Below are 18,308 nucleotides of genomic sequence, written 5' to 3'. Positions count from 1 at the left end.
CTCAAATTGTTCAAAGAAGCCTGATGGACAGAGTGTTGCATATATCGTCTTTGATAGCAAATTTTTAGAAGCTGCTACATAAATTACTAAGGTAACTTGGAAACTTCAAAAGTTGAATATTTAATTTTTTTGTATTCAAGAATCATGTCTTTCATTATTAATTTGTAAATCTAGTCTCAAATGATTAATGATAATCTTTTTCTACTGTTTGTTCAGAGAGTGCAGATCTCTCTCAGCTTTCTTTCAGATACACGGATCAACGATGCCTTGCACTTTACCTCCATGAGACCACAAAGCTCTGCGACCCCACTCTGCTGCTCCTTTTCCCTCGGAGTCAAGTCTTAGATCAGCTTATTCCTTCCTTTTTCTTGCCCACATCTCTTGCTCAAGGGGTAAAATGGTCGTCCAGCACTCCTACCTCTGGCCACACCAAATCTATGAGAACCCCAGCGGGTTCACTCAGCAGCGCTACTCTTCCAGCGATACTCAGAGATGGCCCAGGGCTCTTGGTCATCTCATATTGTACCCTTCGGTGATGGACTTCTTACTATCGAGGAAGGACCTCTAGAACCTCTAGTCCTTTCCTTGGTGGTCCTCTTTTGCTTTCTTGTTTGTTCTTTCCTGGGCACCGTTCGGTGCTCCTGTTGTTGGTTGTTTCCTTGGTTGTAAGCTTTTAGTCCGTTAGGCCCTTTTGGTAGTCTCTTGTAGGACGTTAATAAATTTATATTATCTATTTTTCAATTGTAAGTGACGGAGCCCTTGGTTGGAGTTCTTCGTTTGGTATGCCACATCCCTTCTTGACGCTTTTAAATTTGCACTATTATAAATGGTTTTGTTTACAATGCTATTGTTGCCCTAAATGATTTTGTTTACGATGGTATTGTTGCCAAAAATGGTTTTGTTTACAATGGTATTGTTACCCTAAATGGTTTAGCATGCAGTGGTATCGCGATAATCTGTGCCCTAAGCAATCTATGTAGACTAACCATGGTTTTATAAACTTAACCCTAGATGGAATACCAATTACAGAAGGTAAGATATCTCTAACTAAAGACCTGTAATTTGCATAGTGGTTATAATTAAGATTTGAATGAGAGTTGTTGATTACTTGCAAGTTGTTCATAATTATAATAACGATGTTGTGTTATCCTATAATTTTAAACAACTTGATATCAAGGTCTAACCACCTAATTGGATTGGATGCAGGAAGAACGTGACATAGACCCGAAGTGGGAAGAGGTATCACCGAGAAAAGGGGGATGCTCAAATACAAAACCTGGAATTTGTAAGACCTAACTATCACACCTAAATGGCTAAGAGGTTAAAACCTGAGGAAGCCACCATTTCATTGTGTTCCAATCTAAGATCGTGACTAATTTAATCAAATATGATCAACTTATAATCTTCGAAATAACATGTGGCCACCTCATTTAAATTCATGACAATCCAACAATCAAGAGGATATTCTCACTTGATTATTCCATTTATACCTAATGTGTTTTCATATAGTAAACATGGTGATTAAACCATCGACCTTCAACTTGGTTGGACCCTCAATCTATTATAATAACTTCACACATTTATTAAGCTCTTATATATCAACTTTACGTCATACATAGCAATCTTTTTCATCATTGAATTTCTTTTTTCCAACCATAATATACTTTCGATGCTTGTATTCAAACATAGAAGGTAATATTTAAATTAGGAAAATCTTGTAGAGAACAAAGGATGGACGGCAGAGATCATAGGTAATCAATCACTCGAAGGAAGTAGAAATAGGTTATACATAAGAGGGAGTGTATAAAGCTACCACCTTGAACGAGAAGTTAGTTATGGGCCAATCTTGAACGGAAACAGGCAGGAACAGTATAGGAAAGAAGGAAACACCAGTCTTAGCAAGAGTGGGAAGAAGAAACAACAATGATAACCACCTCGGTCTTTAGGAAACACTCTCAATCAACCAGGCATGACACGTAAACTAAGCTCTTTGTCCTTCTTGCAATCCAGGCATTAAGTATAAAGAGGATTGTTTTTACGTTTCACTTTAGTTGTCTTCTTTGACTAAGAATGAATTGCAATAATCATATAGTCCGACTGGCTATCTACTCCTATTTGAGAAAATTATTGAGTCACCTAATTTTATCGTCTGTCTAGTTTCCTGAGTCTCATAGACCAACTGATATCTACAAACGCGTCTAAATTTCTTAATTTTATTTCTGATTATGAAAAGATTAAACTGTATCCTGGCAGAGAACGTAAGTCTTATAAAAAGAGTCATGAACTGGGTTTGAAAACCAGAAATCTTTACTCCTGTTAAGGACTGTACGAAGGCTAAGATTTAGTTGAAATCAAGGCTTGCCCCTCACATGAAAAGAAATGACAAAACTGGAATGGTTTTATGAACATCATCTCCTCTTAAGCTAACAACAGTCTTACATCCCTCTTCTTTGCGACCCCATCTCAATCATCTGTTCATTAAAATATGAATCCAAAAGAGAGCAACAGTGGAAAGAACCATACACAAGTATCACGAGAATGCTGCTAAATGTTACTTTTGGATGAACTCATCAAGTGGGAACCTACTGTCATAATCTCAAAGAAAAATTCAAATTCTTCTTTCCAAACCTGAACTGAAACAGAACTATCTTAGTCCACTACAAGGTGCAGAGACTGTGAGAGAAACCACCTTAAGAGAGAGACAATACTACAGAGCAAACATTTGAAGAGAAAACTTTTTCTATCCCAATTAGAATAAAAGAGAAAATTCTTAAACCCTTGAACATTCGGGAAGGTGAGATGATGACTCCAGTAATATTTCTAAAAATCCTTGGCCAAGGTGGAACTAAATGGAAGGCAGAATAGAGATATTAGATACATCCTTGACAGAAGTCATATTAGATAGCCAGGAACTACAAAGATGACAGGTCACGATGTAAATACCTCTACCACCAGATTCCCAAGAACTTGCTTGATCATCCACCATCCCTCGCGAAGGGCCAGGTCTGCTTGGATCTCAAGCAGCCTAGGAGGGATCACTATTGATCCACAGTTGGGTGGATAAACGCCCCAGTGATGCGTTCTCCCTCAGACAGTGATTCTAGCCAGAGACTTGGTGCTTGCTCATATCACTTCTATATCGTCAAATCTACTCTTAAGCACGCTTCGGTGAGTTCTCTATTTTCAAATTTTGTTGTATGTCACTTTCAGATTTGTACAGAAAGGAAGAATGTAAACAATAGATGTATTTTATTTTATTTTAATTGAAACGGCAATGAATTTTACCAGCACATAAATGTGAGATATATATGTTAGATTTCTTAGATTTTGATTCTAGATAGAATGGATAGTTAGTTAGCAAATAGTAAACCTTTTATCCTATCAAAACTCATTTAGCATAACCTCATTGACCTATCCTTTGCAAACAACAAGAAGTAGACTATAAAAGAAAATTAGATTAGTTAGATAACTTTAGTGAACTTTTGTTGTTAACTCTTAGCTTGTTACATATGGTATCAAAGCTGTCAACTTGAACACTGGACCTGAGCTCACTACACTTTATAGAAAACTGACACGGGCATTTTTGGAATGTTTTTCCAGGATGCCCGTCATAATACACACCAAAACAAAGAGCGTCCGTGACCCAAGCAAGGTACGAATAGCTAATGCCTTGAGTAGAGACTTTGATTCCTCTCAAGTGGAACCAACAGCTAACAATGAGACCATAGCAAGTGCACTTCAGAGAATCAGGTGTCAGAGACGCAGATGGACCCCCAAGATACGGACAGAGGTTAGGATTGCCCTACTCGCTGAAGGGAAACCCAAAACAGCACCAAAACCAGCCAGACCAAAACAACAACTTGCAACAACATAGATATGTACTCAAGAATAGAAAACTGGGGAAACCAAACCTGAGATCAAGACAGCTACACCACTGGTCACCCTAAGACCAGGATTCCGGCTGATACCTTCTGAAAACCGTGATCAGGAAGAACCCATCGCGGACAGTGAGGGTGCAGATTTAAGCATGGGGTGAACCCAAAAGGGTCACCCAGAGAAAACAAACAAAAAATTTGTTGTGACCCTTTTTGGGCAATATAATTTTGGCTTTTGAACCCTCCTCTTTGGGCTAATGTATAAAAAAAAGGGAGCCAATCTTGAACATAAAAAAGGGGACAATTTTGTTGTGTACGAGTAAATTGGTAATACTTATATCTGATTCTTTTGGTACCTTACAAGCTAGGAATAATAAAATTTACATAATCAAACGATCATAGATACTAATAATTGTAAATGTAAAAGGATCTCTGATAGAGATAGACTATACTAATTTCTTCTCTATAACTATACTGATCAGCAATGGTTAAGTTCTGATATAGAATTCTGAGTATCTCTTATATATAGAATTCTGATATAGAATTCAGATATATAATTTATACTGTTGTATGTATGTATTATAATGTCAATTATATTCTGAAGTCCTTTAAATTATAACTCTGATTTTCATCACCGATCACGGCTGAAGATAGTACATTGTCTTTTGATTGATGTCTATCTCAGCGATTGGCAATAGCATTTATATTAGCAAGAGAGGTCATGTACCTATGGGGACATGACTTTGAGTAATATAATTAACTCTAAAACAGATGGAAGTCACGATTGCCTTTATTTATTTCTGATAGTATAAAGATACATATATTCTAAGATAATAAATTAAGTATATGAACTAATACTGAAATGTATATTCAGTAACTATGTAAATGTGTGTGTGTGTGTGTGTGTACATGTATATGTATATGTGTGTGTGTGTGTGTGATAAACATGAATTCATATACCAAATGTAAAGTGTACTTCACTTCTACTAAAGCTATACTTTAACAATAATAACTTGTCTTTCCTCAAAATGGGAGAGCACTAGGATGGTATATCCAACTCGTCGTCACAGAAGCTGGATCAATTGCTAGCTATGATGATGCAAACCCAGGACCGACTAGACGCACTAGAGGACAAACTCAAGACCGTAGAAGGGTCCGAGAATGAGGAATCCGAATTTAGAAACCTGAGTGAACACTCACACCACACCCACTCAAACAAACAAGAACAAGAAAAGGAGCACTCTCACCACACTAAAACCCTTAAGGAAAGACATTTTGACCATGAGATTCCCAACACGGGGGGAATTATGACTGAGGAAATGAAAAAGGTCAACCACCTCAATTTGACGAGGCAGCCTCTGGGAAAGTGGCAGAACCCTGGCTAACAGGTATCAAAAAGTACTTCAAAATCTGAGACTATAATGAGGTACAAAAAGCGGTGTGGGGATCCAGCTGACAAGGGAAGTAGCCGGTTAGTGGGAGAGCAAGAAAGCAGAGCTAAGATTAACCCAAGCATCAATTACTTAGGTGCGATTTGTATAGTTCTTTAGGCAGAGGTGGCTTCCATAGTTATTCTATGAACAAAAGCTGGCTGAATTTCAGGAACTTAGACAAGGGGACAAATCGGTGCATGAAAACACCGAGAAATTTAACAGACTACTAAAGTATATTCCCGAGTTACAAGACAACAAGACATGCTGGCTCCAAAAATACATCATGGGACTCAACAATAGGATAGGAGGACCCGTGGACGTGCTTTGCCCAACTTCCACTACAAAGGCATATGAGAAAGCGATCTGACAAGAGCTAAAATTAAATAGGGATGATTCAATTAGAGATAAGAATTGGTGAAAGGAAAAATGGAACTGTAACCAACAATTCCACAAATGCGAAATAGAAAAGGAGGCGGAAATAGGTTGAATTGACAAGAAGGGCAAGGGTAATGCTTACGAGAATTGGGGTAACAGAAAGGAACTGGTGAGTGAACAAAAAAATAAAGCTCCAACAGTAAACATGAGAGAGAAAAAGGGACCTCCTGGCGGTTGTTTTACGTGTGGTGGCTAACATTATGCCAACCATGCCCCAAAAGGAACCAGAATGCCCCAACACCAAAGACTCCACTACCAAGCCAACAAAATGCTTTTCAGCAAAGGATTCATGCCGCAGTAAATGACTGGCAAGTGAATTTCTAGGTGGCATCAATAGAAGTTTCAAGTATACTTTATGGAAACTCGGTGACCGTTCTTATAGATACTAGAGCCACAGAAAATTTCATTAATCCTAGAATCTTTAGTCAATTTCCAAAACGGACAGGGTTCATGGGCAAACCTTGGACTGTGGAATAAGCAAATCAGACCAAAGCTTAGGTAGAGCAATGTTTGTTTGAGGCCGAGTTGGAACTTCCAAGGTTTTCTACTGAGGTCAACTTGTATGTAGCACCCCTAGGCTCATACGATATTATTCTACGGATCAGATGGTTGTGGCAACATAAGGCTCGGGTAGATTGTTTTACAAAAAGAGTGGAATGTTTAGATGACTAGGGTGACCCTGTAATCATACAAGGAGTTAAGTGGGATGTGAAGCTTCGAACACTTACAACATCTTAGCTCAAGTGGAGTGAAAAGAAAAGGTGTCAACTATTCATGGTCAAAATGAAAGAGGTGCAAGGAACCGCTGATGTCAATTGCTCAAAAGATTACATAATCTTTGCTATGGAAAAGCTAGCAAATCAGGAGCAGAAAGAAACATTCAAGAAAAGTTACCCTTATCTAAGGGATTTCAAAGATGTCTTTCCAGAAGATTTGCCAGGGATGCTCCCTAAATAGGTATTTGATTTTTCAAACGACCTAATTCCTAGAGTCGAACCTATATCGAAGGCACCATATAGAATGACTACAATAGAGTTAGTAGAACTCAAGGTACAACTTTAGGAAATGCTAGATGAAGGTTTGATCAGACCCAGCATTTCACCATGGGGAGCACCAGTCATCTTCGTTAGAAAGAAGGATGGAACATTGAGACTCTGCATGGACTACAAAATACTCAATAAGGTTACCATAAGGAATAAGTATCATGTACCCTGCATAGATGATCTCTTTGACCAAATACGTGGAGCCACACAGTATTCTCCAAAATAAACCTGTGATCAGGATACCATCAATTGAAACTGAAAGATGAAGACATCCATAAAACAACTTTCAAAACTCTGTATGGTCATTACGAGTTTATCATCCTTCCTTTTGGATTGACTACTGCACCGGTTTCCTTTAGGAACTTAATGAATAGTTTCTTTCACGATTGTTTGGACAAATTTGTTCTAGTATTTCTCAATGACATACCTATTCAAAAGAGAAGGAAGAACACCTACAACATCTACACTTCTCTCTTCGACGTCTACGAGAGCATAAGTTATATGGGAAGTTGTCAAAATGTGCATTCTTTCAACAAGAAATCCAATACCTTGGCTATATAATTTCCAAAAACGAAATCACCATTGATCCAGCCAAGATTAAAGATATAGCAAAATGGTTGTCACCTAAGAACGTCCAGGAGGTCAGAAGCTTCATGGGTCTAGCCAGATACTACTGGAAATTTGTCCTAAATTTCTCACGAATTTCCTTTCCGATTACTTCCCTTCAACGTAAGGGTAAGAGGTTCAAGTAGATGAGCAAGTGTCAACAAGCCTTCGAATTACTCAAGAAAAAACTAACTACTGCTCCAATTTTAAAGGTGTTGGACCCCAAAGGACAATTCCTTATGGTTACAGATGCATCGGGAGAATGACTTGGTGCAGTACTCATGCAAGATGGGCATGTAATAGCTTATGAGTCGCGAAAACTCAAAAATTATGAGGGCAATTATGCACCTCATGATTTACAACTAGCTGATATAGTACATGCACTACAGAAATGGAGACATTATCTAATGGGGAAAACATTTGAGTTAAATCAGACCTTCAAGGGTTGAAGTATATCTTTTCACAACCAAATTTGAACAAACGGCAAAGGTGGTAGCTAGAACTGATCTTGGATTTTGATTTTGAAATCAGTTATATAAAAGGGAAAGAAAACAAGTTAGTTGACACCTTGAGTTGACGGCATCATGTGTCCGCCATGACGTCCATTCAAATAGCAGATTATAGCACAGTATGGCAATGACAACTATTACAACCAGGTTAAAAAGGCACTACAAGAGAATCCTCAAGATCACCGTTATGATGGATTCTATTTTGAAACAGATGGGACACTTAGATCTCAAGGGCGGATATACATTCCCGACTTCCTAGAATTAAGGAACCTAGTTTTCTGCGAAATTCATACAGCACCATACTTTGGGCATCCAGGGGTTACAAAGCTCTTGGCAGATATCAGACCTTTATACTTCTAGAAGGGAATGAAGAGGGATGCAGCTAAGTTTGCAGCAAGTTGTCTCGAGTGTCAACAAGTTAAAGCCGAACACCAACACCCAACAGGTCTACTCCACCCACATGCCAATCCTAAATGGAAATGGCAAGTTGTCAATATGGATTTTATTCAAGAGCTACCTAGTCACGGAATAAGCACAACATGATACTAGTAGTCGTAGACAGACTTACAAAAGTAGCCCAATTTTATCCCAAGTAACCTAACCAATGGAGCCCTGGTAATCGCACGTAAGTTTGTGCAAGAATTATTTAGGCTACTTGGCATACCAAAAAAGATAATTTCAGATTGAGACGCCCAGATGACCTCCAGATTTTGGCAGCCTTTTCTCAGCCTTGCATACTCAATTGAACATAAGTTCAGCATATCATCCTGAAACAGATGGACAAACAAAAAGGGTGAACCAAATATTGGAGGATTTCCTCTTGATGTATTGCATGGATCAGTAATACAAGTGAGAAGATTATTTACCACTAGTGGAGTTTGCATACAACAATACTTACCAATCGTCAATTAAGATGGCCCCTTTCGAGATGCTTTATAGGAGAAGGTGCAGGACACCTATCAGTAGGGATAAGTTGGAAGACGAGGTGGTGCTTGGACTAGAAATGCTATCTGAAACAAAAGGGCAGGTTAAATTGATCAAGCAAAGATTGGCAGAAGCTATCAATCAGCAGAAAAGCTACGTTGATGCCAAGTGAACGCCTCAACACTTCATGGTCTCGGAGATAAGGTGTTATTAAGGGTTAAACCTCAGAAAAGCGCTATAACTTTTGGTAAATCATCCAAGTTAGCTCCAAGATACTTGGTCCTTTTAAAATCTTGGAAGTAATCAGCCCATTCGCTTACAGAATTGCTCTACCTCCAGCCTTGTCCAAGATGCACAATGTTTTTCATGTCTCTTGTCTAAAAAAATATGTCTCTAACTTTTCTCATAAGATTGATTGGAATTCCTTGATGATCTGAGACCCCAGGGTGGTAATGGTTGAACCCATCAAGGTACTAGAGGTGCGTAGACTATGCTTATGTAAAAAAGAGGTTAAACAGTGTAACATCAAGTAGGACCAGTATTCCAAAGACAGTGCCACATGGGAAGATTACAATGAGATCCATCAACAATTTCCAAACCTTTTTAATGTGTTTAATCAGATAGTTTAGCAAAACTTGTATTGTAAATATATTTTATTTTGTTTTGGTTTCTACAACATCGAGGACGATGACTCACAAGTTATAAATGGTTTTGTTTACAATGGTTTAATCTGAAGAGTATAACCCTCATAATGATCACAAAACGAGGCATGAATCCTTGGCATTATTATTGTGAGAATGTGACATAAGGGTGAGAGACAATATATATCAAAGATTGATAAATCTTGCCCAAATATAAATAAGGAATAACATAGGACAAAAGATTAGAGAGTGCTCAAATGGAGACCCAAATTTTGCAAAAAGTAGGGCTCCATCAGGCTCTAATGTTAGTACAACTTGTGATGGAGATGGGAATTGCTAATGTGGTGTAAATCATAATCGACAATGTAGCAACATATGTGGCAGTGGGTAGGATCCTCCAAGATAAGAATAGCACATTTTTTTGGTCTCCTTGTTAAGCGCATGTTCTTGACCTTTTGAAGGATATAAGAAAATTGAACTGGGTGAGACCGGTTGTAGAGGATGCAAGAAAGGTAAAAATAGATATCTACCATCACCCTTGGGTTCTCCGCATTATGACATAACAAACCCATGGGAAGGAGTTGGTTAGACCTATGGTCACAAAGTCTGCAACAATTTCTTAACGTTGTTAGCATTGCAAAGTGTTATTAGTTATTTGACTTCTTTGAAGCAAATGTTTCTAAATCAACCATGGCTAGACTCAAGTTATTCAAAGAATCCTGATGGGCAGAGTGTTGCATACATCGTCTTTGATAGCGAATTTTTAAAAGCTGCTTCATAAATTGTTAAGGTAACTTGGAAACTTCTAAAGTTGAATATTTAATTTCTTTTGTATTCAAAAATATTGTCTTTCATTATTAATTTGTAACTCTAGTCTCAAATGAATAATGATAATCTTTTTCTATTGTTTGTTCAGAGAGTGCAAGTTCATCTCAGCATTTTTTCAGATACACGGATCAACGATGCCTTGCACTTTACCTCCATGAGACCACAAAGCTCTATGGCCACACTCTACAACTCCTTTGCCCTTAGAGTCAGTTCTCAAATCAGCTTGTCACCGCCCTTTTCTTGCCCGCATCTCTTGCTCAGGGGGTAAAGCGATTGTCCAGCACTCCGAACTCCAGCAACACAAAATCTGTGAAACCCCCAGCCTGTTCACTCAGTAGCACCACTCTTCCAACAGTACTCAGAGACAGCCCAGGGATCTTGGTCATCTTAGACTGTACCCTTAGGTGATTGACTTCTTAATGCCAAGGAAGGACCTCTAGTCCTTTCCTTGGTGGTCCTCTTTTGCTTTCCTATTTGTTCTTTCCTAGGCACCCTGTAGTGCTCCTATTGTTGGTTGTTTCCTTGGTTGTAAGCTTTCATTCCCTTAGACCCTTTTGGTGGTCTCTTGTAGGACATTAATAAATTTATATTTATATACTTTCCAATTGTAAGTGACGGAGCCCTTGGTTGGAGTTCTTCGCTTGGTAAGTGACATCCCTTTTTGACACTTATATATTTACACTATTATAAATGGTTTTGTTTACAATGGCATTTATAGTGGTATCGTGATAATCTGTGCCCTCGACAGTTTATGTAGACTATTCATGGTTTTGTAGAATTAACCCTAGATAGAATACTGACTATAGAAGGTAAGATATCTCTAACTTAAGACCTGTAGTTTTCATAGTGGTTATAACTAAGATTTGAACGAGAATTGGTGATTACTTGCAAGGTGTTCATAGTTATAATAATGATGTTGTGTTATGTTATAATTTTAAAAAACTTGATATCAAGGTCTAACCACCTAATTGGATTGGATGCAGGAAGAACGTGACACAGACCTGAAGGGGGAGGAGGTATCACCAAGAAAAGGGGATGTGGGATTATCAAGTACAAAACCTGGAAGCTGTAAGACCTGACTATCACACCTAGATGGCTAAGAGGTTGAAACCTAAGGAAGTCACCATTTCATTGTGTTCCGGTTTAAGATCATGACTAATTTGATCAAATACGACCAACTTATAATCTTTGAAACAACATGTGGCCACCTCATTTAAATTCATGACAATCCGACAATCAAGAGGATATTCTCACTTGATTATTCCATTTATACCTAATGACATTTTCATTAGTAAACATGGTGATTAAACCATCAACCTTCAACTTGGTTGGACCCTCAATCTATTATAATAACTTTACACATTTATTAAGCTCCTATATATCAACTTAACATGGTACATAGCAATCTTTTTCATCATCGAATTTCTTTTTTCCAACCATACTATACTCTCAATGCTTGTATTCAAATGTAGAAGGTAATATTTAAATTAGGAACATCCTATGGAGAACAAAGGATGAACAGCGGAGATCATAGGTAATCAATCATTCGAAGGAAGTAGAAATAAGTTATACGTAAGAGGGAGTGTATAAAGCTACCACCTCGAACGAGAAGTTAGTTATGGGCCAATCTTGAACGAAGCAAGCAAGGAACAGTATAGGAAAGAAGGAAACACCGGTCTTAGCAGGAGTTGTAAGAAGAAACGACAATGATAGCCACCTCAATCTTCAGGAAACACTCTCAATCAACCAGGCATGACACATAAACTAAGCTCTTTGTCCTTCTTGCAACACAGGCATTATGTATAAAGAGGATTTTTTCTACGTTTCATTTTAGTTGTTTTCTTTGACTAAGAATGAAATGCAATAATCATATAGTCCAACCGGCTATCCACTCCTATTTGAGAAAATTATTGAGTCACCTAATTTTATCGTCTGTCTAGTTTCCTGAGTCTCGTAGACCAACTGATATCTACAAACCCATCTAAATTTCTTAATTTTATTTCTGATTTTGAAAAGATTAAACTTTATTATGGCAGAGAACGGAAGTCTTAAAAGAAGAGTCATGAACTAGGTTCAAAAGCCAGAAATCTGTACTCCTGTTAACGACTCTATGAAGGCTAAGATTTAGTTCAAATCAAGGCTTGCCTTTCACAAGCAAAGAAGTGACAAAACTGGAATGGTTTTATGAACATCATCTCCTCTTAAGCTAACAACAGTCTTACATCCCTCTTCTCTGTGACCCCATCTCAATCATCTGTTCATAAAAATATGAATCCAAAAGAGAGCAACAGTGTAAAGAACCATACACAAGTATCATGTGAATGCCCCATAACCTTGAAGATAAATTCAAATTTTTCTTTCCAAACATAAACTGAAACAGAACTATCTTAGTCCACTACAAGGTGCGGAGACTGCAAGAGAAATCACCTTAAGAGAGAGACAATACTGCAGAGAAAACATTTGGAGAGAGCTTTTTCCATCCCACTTAGAATAAAAGAGAAGACTCTTAAACCCTTGAACATTCAGGAAGGTGAGATGATGACTCCAGTAATATTTCTAAAAATCCTTGGCCAAGATGGAACTAAATGGAAGCCAGAATAGAGATATTAGATACATCCTTGACAGAAGTCATATTAGATAGCCAAGAGCTACAAAGATGACAGGTCACAAAATAAATAACTCTACCACTAGATTCCCAGGAACATGTTTGATCATCCACTATCCCTCCCAGAGGGTCAGCTCTGGTTGGATCTTGAGCAGCCTAGGAGGGATCGCTTTGGATCCACGGTTGGGTGGATAAATGCCCCAGTGATGCCTTCTCCCTCAGACAGTGATTCTAGCCAAAGACTTGGTTCTTTCCCATACCTTGGCAATGCTTATTTAAGATAACTATCCTCTCACCTGAAGAGAAAAGGATCAAGGCCATCACATAATGGTGCCAATTAAATTTTCAAAAACCAACAGTCGGATGATACAATACCTCAAATTCATATCTTTTGATTTACTCTTAGTTATTCTATTCTTCTAAATCAATCTAATATATAGAGAAGAACACATAGCATACAAATGAAAACACAAAGTGCAAAGATGAATGCAAGTCCAAGGTAGACACATCAATATATCCAGACACAAAACTTACACGAGAAACACAGAGCATACACATGAATATACCTAGACATAGTTCACTTGGCCTTATAAGATACTGAAACGTCCAACTAGGACCAGATCCATTTCTTGGGGTAATAGCGCAGCTCAAGGTATATTGTCTAGGATGAAATGTGTCTTTCTGTGGTTTCCAACTTGAGGACATAATATAGTTCACTGTTTATGAACAATATATTCTAAATAAAAATTCTAAAAACAAATGCTATTTGACATGATCTACTGGTATAGGAAGTTCCCTACCAAAAATTGGTAGTCCTTTTTCAAATAGTCACACATACAATGAAGGAAACCAGAATGTATCGGGCATTCCACAAACTACATAGTTTGACACATAAAGCAGAGTCTGACATATCACCACAAATGATGCTCTGCCTATTTCAAGCATTACAAAGGAACATACACAAGAAGTTCTTATCAAATTGAAGAAATAAATAAATTATATAATTCAAGTTTAAAAGATACAAAAAAGCATAGAAAAAGAACAAGTCTTACCACAAGATTCAACAAAGAAAGAAGATTATGAAATTGATGTAGAGCTAACCATCCATTGAAGAAACCATTTTGAAATATAGAGGAACCATACACAAATTGATGAAGTCATCATCTACAAATTAAAGCATTATTGGCAAGCTTTTAGATTGAATATCAGTCATCTGAAGTAAGACAGGTAGAAAGTATGGAGCAATCAAACAAAAAATCACACCTGATCTTCTAGCAGAATTCCTGCAAAACCTGCTTTGATATAACCTTTCACCGTTCTTTTAACATTCAAAATATTTCCGTACCCAGTATCCCCATCCCCTATTACAGGAATAGATACGGCACTTGTAATCTGTGACCCTTGATCTATCATTTCTCCATATGAAATGAGGCCAACATCTGGTAAGGCCAATCGAGCAGCAGACACAGAAAATCCTGCAAATACATCCAACCCATATCCATAAATTTCTCTCTGCAAATAATGAAAGGTAAATATAATCAAAGAATACATAGTACTTTGATTTGTTGTGTGTTCTTAAAATTACAATATATCAAACCCATCTGCCAGAATAGAACAATGTTAAGAGATTAAAATTAAAATGACGAAGAAAAAACTGTTAAGGAAATGTAATATTTTTTCTGTTAAACCAAAGATTGGCGACATCATAGAAGACCGTATTCTACAAAACTATCAAATCCCTTAGTTCCTCAATCATTATGGAAAAAATAGAATAATTTAATTAATGTATATTCATGATCACTAGGAGTAGGGAGATATGTCAGGTATGCAGGAATTATGTCCTCTTTGTGTTTCAAATAGAGCTCAGCTATAGAGACACCATACATATTACAAGTGTTGAGAAATAGCAGAAAACATTTTTTTCCATTTTCTTTATTTTTGACAATTATAGGGTTCTACCACGGGAGAGAGCACAAAATGGTAGGAAACGCACCAGAAGAATGTCAGAAATGCACCAAGAAAAGGCAGGAACCTTTGGATGATCTGTATGTGTATTCGAAGATAGATATCTTAATGGATATGGCACTGAAATAAACTGTGTTGGTAAGAGACTTAAATGCAAGAAATGCAAGAACGGCAAGAAAAACAAAACAATTTGATAAGAAATGAAGATGCAGAAATGACCAATTCTGGTTAAAAGAAATGCACAAGATAGTCATTGGGAGAGTAAAATTGGATTTACAAAAAAAAGTTAAAAAATCTTGAAAAGGAGACAAAAGTTGCTTGTTTCTGAAATTTAATCCGATTTCCATTGCATAGAGATATAGAGAGTAAATAAAATAGAGAATTTAGCCCATGTATTGTCCAAGAGAAAAGTCTAAAATGGAAATATTGGATATGCATATGTAATTGTATTTGCTTGCTGATTGTTTCAATCTGATATGCTTGTACTTGTGCAATTTACATGATTGTTCTTGCTTGCTGATGGATTGATTGATCTCTGCTTATGCCTGCTACTCTGAATCAATGGTCTGGACTCTGAATTGATATTTTACTTCCTTGATATGTCTGACGTCCTTATCATAAATGCAGGGTCTATGTATGATCCATCTGTTCTTATTCTTACCATCCTGATCTCCTTTACAGATCTGCTCTAAAGCTGCTCTTATTTCTACATAAGTTTGCCTTTAAATGATTTTTCATTGTTCACTTACACTCCAGCTGAAATCTACATATTTTCTTCATCAAAATCTGTATACTTTTCCGTCAATATAATCTGCCAATCTTGTTCACTATTTGCCCTACATCTGCTTCAATTCTATATGATATTTTCCTTAATAACATTTTCTCCTTGTAATATATCTTTCTCCTTTTATACCAAACATATGCCTCTTCATACAAGAGGCAACTTCATGCAAATGTGTCCTCTCATCAAAGTAGGGCAGCTTGTCCCTTGAAGTGGCAAGTTCTTCAAGGGGTCGGCTCCCTTAATCGTCTTCACTATAATTTCATCAAAAGATATTACCTGGATGCTATCATAATTTGAATGGGGTCGACCGGTATACTTGAGATTCTTTCTTTAGTATAGTTGGCCATCATAATCTTAATTACATGTCTTGTGTAAATATGGGCGTAGATAGTGGAGGTCAACTAAGTTCACTAGTATGGAAAAAATAAAGTTTGGCACAGACTTGATTAATGTGAATAACACTTCTTAAGCAAAAATAACACTTCTTAAGCAAAAATTGTATCCTCCTTTTGGGCACTAATACAAGGAGATTGGCCACTAGGTTATTTTGATTTTGAAATATTGCTTTTGACATTTATGTTAAAACTAAAAGATTCAAATTAAAGTGATGAAGAAACTGTGAAGCAAATGTAATATTTTTTCAGTTGAACAGAAGATTGGCAATGTCATAGAAGACCATACTCTACAAATCTATCAAGTCTCCTAGTTCCTCAATAATTATGGAGAAATTAGAATACTTAAAATAATGCATATTCATCATCACTAGGAGTATGGAGATGTGTAGGGTATGCAGGAGTGACATTCCATTTATTTTTAAAATAGGGCACAGAGGTAAAGAGACACTATACATAATACAAGTGTTGAAACAATTTTTCCATTTTGTTTATATTTAACCACTATTAGGCTCTACCACGGAAGAAAGCACAAAATGGTAGGAAATGAACCAGAAGAAAATTGGAAATGCATCAAGAGAAAGCAGGAACCTTCAAATGATTTCTATGTGTCTTTGAAGATAAATATCTTAATGGATAGTCCACTGAGGAAGATTGTGTCAGTAAGAGACTTAAATGCAATAACAGTAAGAAAAAATGACAATTTAATAAGAAACAAAGACGTAGACAATGGCCAATTCTGGTTAAAAGAAACACACGAGATAGTCCCTGGGAGAGGCATAGCAGAAAAAAACTTTCCAGAAAAAAATTGGCAAACTTAAGTATAATATATTTTGAAAATAGCAGGATTTAAATGAGGAAAAATTGGATTTAAAAAAAGTTTAAAAATCTTGTAAAAGAGACAAAAGCTGCTTGTTTGTGAAATTAGCCCATGAATTATCCAAACGAAAAGTCTAAATCGGTAAAATTATATATGTGTATGTGTATGTACTATGTGTATGTGTATTTGTATGTGTATGCTAGTAAAATATTTCATATTAATGGTCATTTAGAAATTTTAGATATGTTATCTTTTAGGCCAGGTTTTCAGTTAGTCTCTAAATAATATAGAAACTTTCATATTGTTGGCATTTTAGAAAGTTTTCATTTCATTTTTTATTATTTTCTATATAAGGAGACTTCATCTCCATATTGTAATTGATCTTTTATGAATATACATTTGAATTTTGCATAACATGGTATCAGAGAAGGTCGATGGGATTTCATAAAATTTAGCAAATTTTTACTCAAGCCACTTTTGATCTTGAATTTTTCTTTCAGAATTTTTTTTTTTTTTTTAAAATTAAAATTGTTGGAATTATTTTATGATTCGTCTTCAAAGTTTTTGTGGAAAATCACGAGCCCAATCAATGGTTTTGATTGCATGATTTCTTGGTTTGAGCAAAGTGTCGGAGTTTTTAGGCTTGTGTGTATTTGCATGTTTGTTGCATGTACTTGTATGTTGCTTGCATGTGTTTTTTGTGAGTTGCATGTTCTTGCATGTGTTGTTTTACCATGCAAAGTCTTGTGTTTTTCTGCATAAGGTTCCTTTACGAGTTGCATGTTCTTGCATGTGTTGTTTTACCATGCGAAGTCTTGCATTTTTCCACATGAAGGTTTCTTTGTTGGGTTTATAAGTTTTTCCTAAAAATGTATTTGGAGGGTTTATAATTTTTTCCTCAAATTATCTGATGGGTTTTCAAAATTTTCTCCCTTGAAAATTTGTTGATGGGTTTTAATAATTTTTTCCTCAAAAATTGTCAGTTGGATTTTACCGCTTTTCCTCAAAAATAAAGTTTTGTATTTTGTTATCTATGTCTTTGATTCTGTTACATTTTTCACCTCAAAATCATTGTAATAACCATCTCTAGTTATAGCTAAATCAAGCATCAATTTTTTTCACATTTCAATGGTTTGACATTTTGTCAAACACTTGGCAAGCAACCCAATTACCATTGAATATTTGATGTCTTAAATTTTCAAACACAATATCAGGATGTACTGCAAACTAATCACAAATTTGTTTAATTTTGGCCTTATAAGTTTTGCATAAATAAATACCAAACATCAATAAACAATTCTGAAATGATTCACAGTAGCCTCTGAATTCATTCATTGACAAACCATACAGCAATATAATAAAAAGGGAATTTAATTGTTGGCTGATTTCTATAAATCAGAATTTGAAGCCAGCCCATTATACTTTCAAACTATGTAATATAAACTGAG

At 36.4% G+C, this 18,308-nt stretch overlaps 1 protein-coding gene across 2 annotated transcripts in view; it reads right to left on the bottom strand.

The window, feature by feature from the left end:
• Positions 1 to 18,308, bottom strand: part of LOC149562485 (uncharacterized) — a 118,554-nt gene that overhangs the window by 37,032 nt on the left and 63,214 nt on the right. For both annotated transcript variants that reach the window (XM_089825971.1, XM_089825972.1), the window contains exon 3: positions 14,163 to 14,374. In XM_089825971.1, the coding sequence (XP_089682097.1) occupies positions 14,163 to 14,374 (212 nt within the window). The remainder of the gene's footprint in view (positions 1 to 14,162; positions 14,375 to 18,308) is intronic.

Source organism: Cupressus sempervirens, chromosome 4 (genome assembly GCF_028749045.1).
Source record: "Cupressus sempervirens isolate cs-2001-9-10 chromosome 4, ASM2874904v1, whole genome shotgun sequence".
In the NCBI taxonomy this organism is placed as follows: domain Eukaryota; kingdom Viridiplantae; phylum Streptophyta; class Pinopsida; order Cupressales; family Cupressaceae; genus Cupressus; species Cupressus sempervirens.
This window is presented reverse-complemented; position numbering and strand designations above follow the sequence as displayed.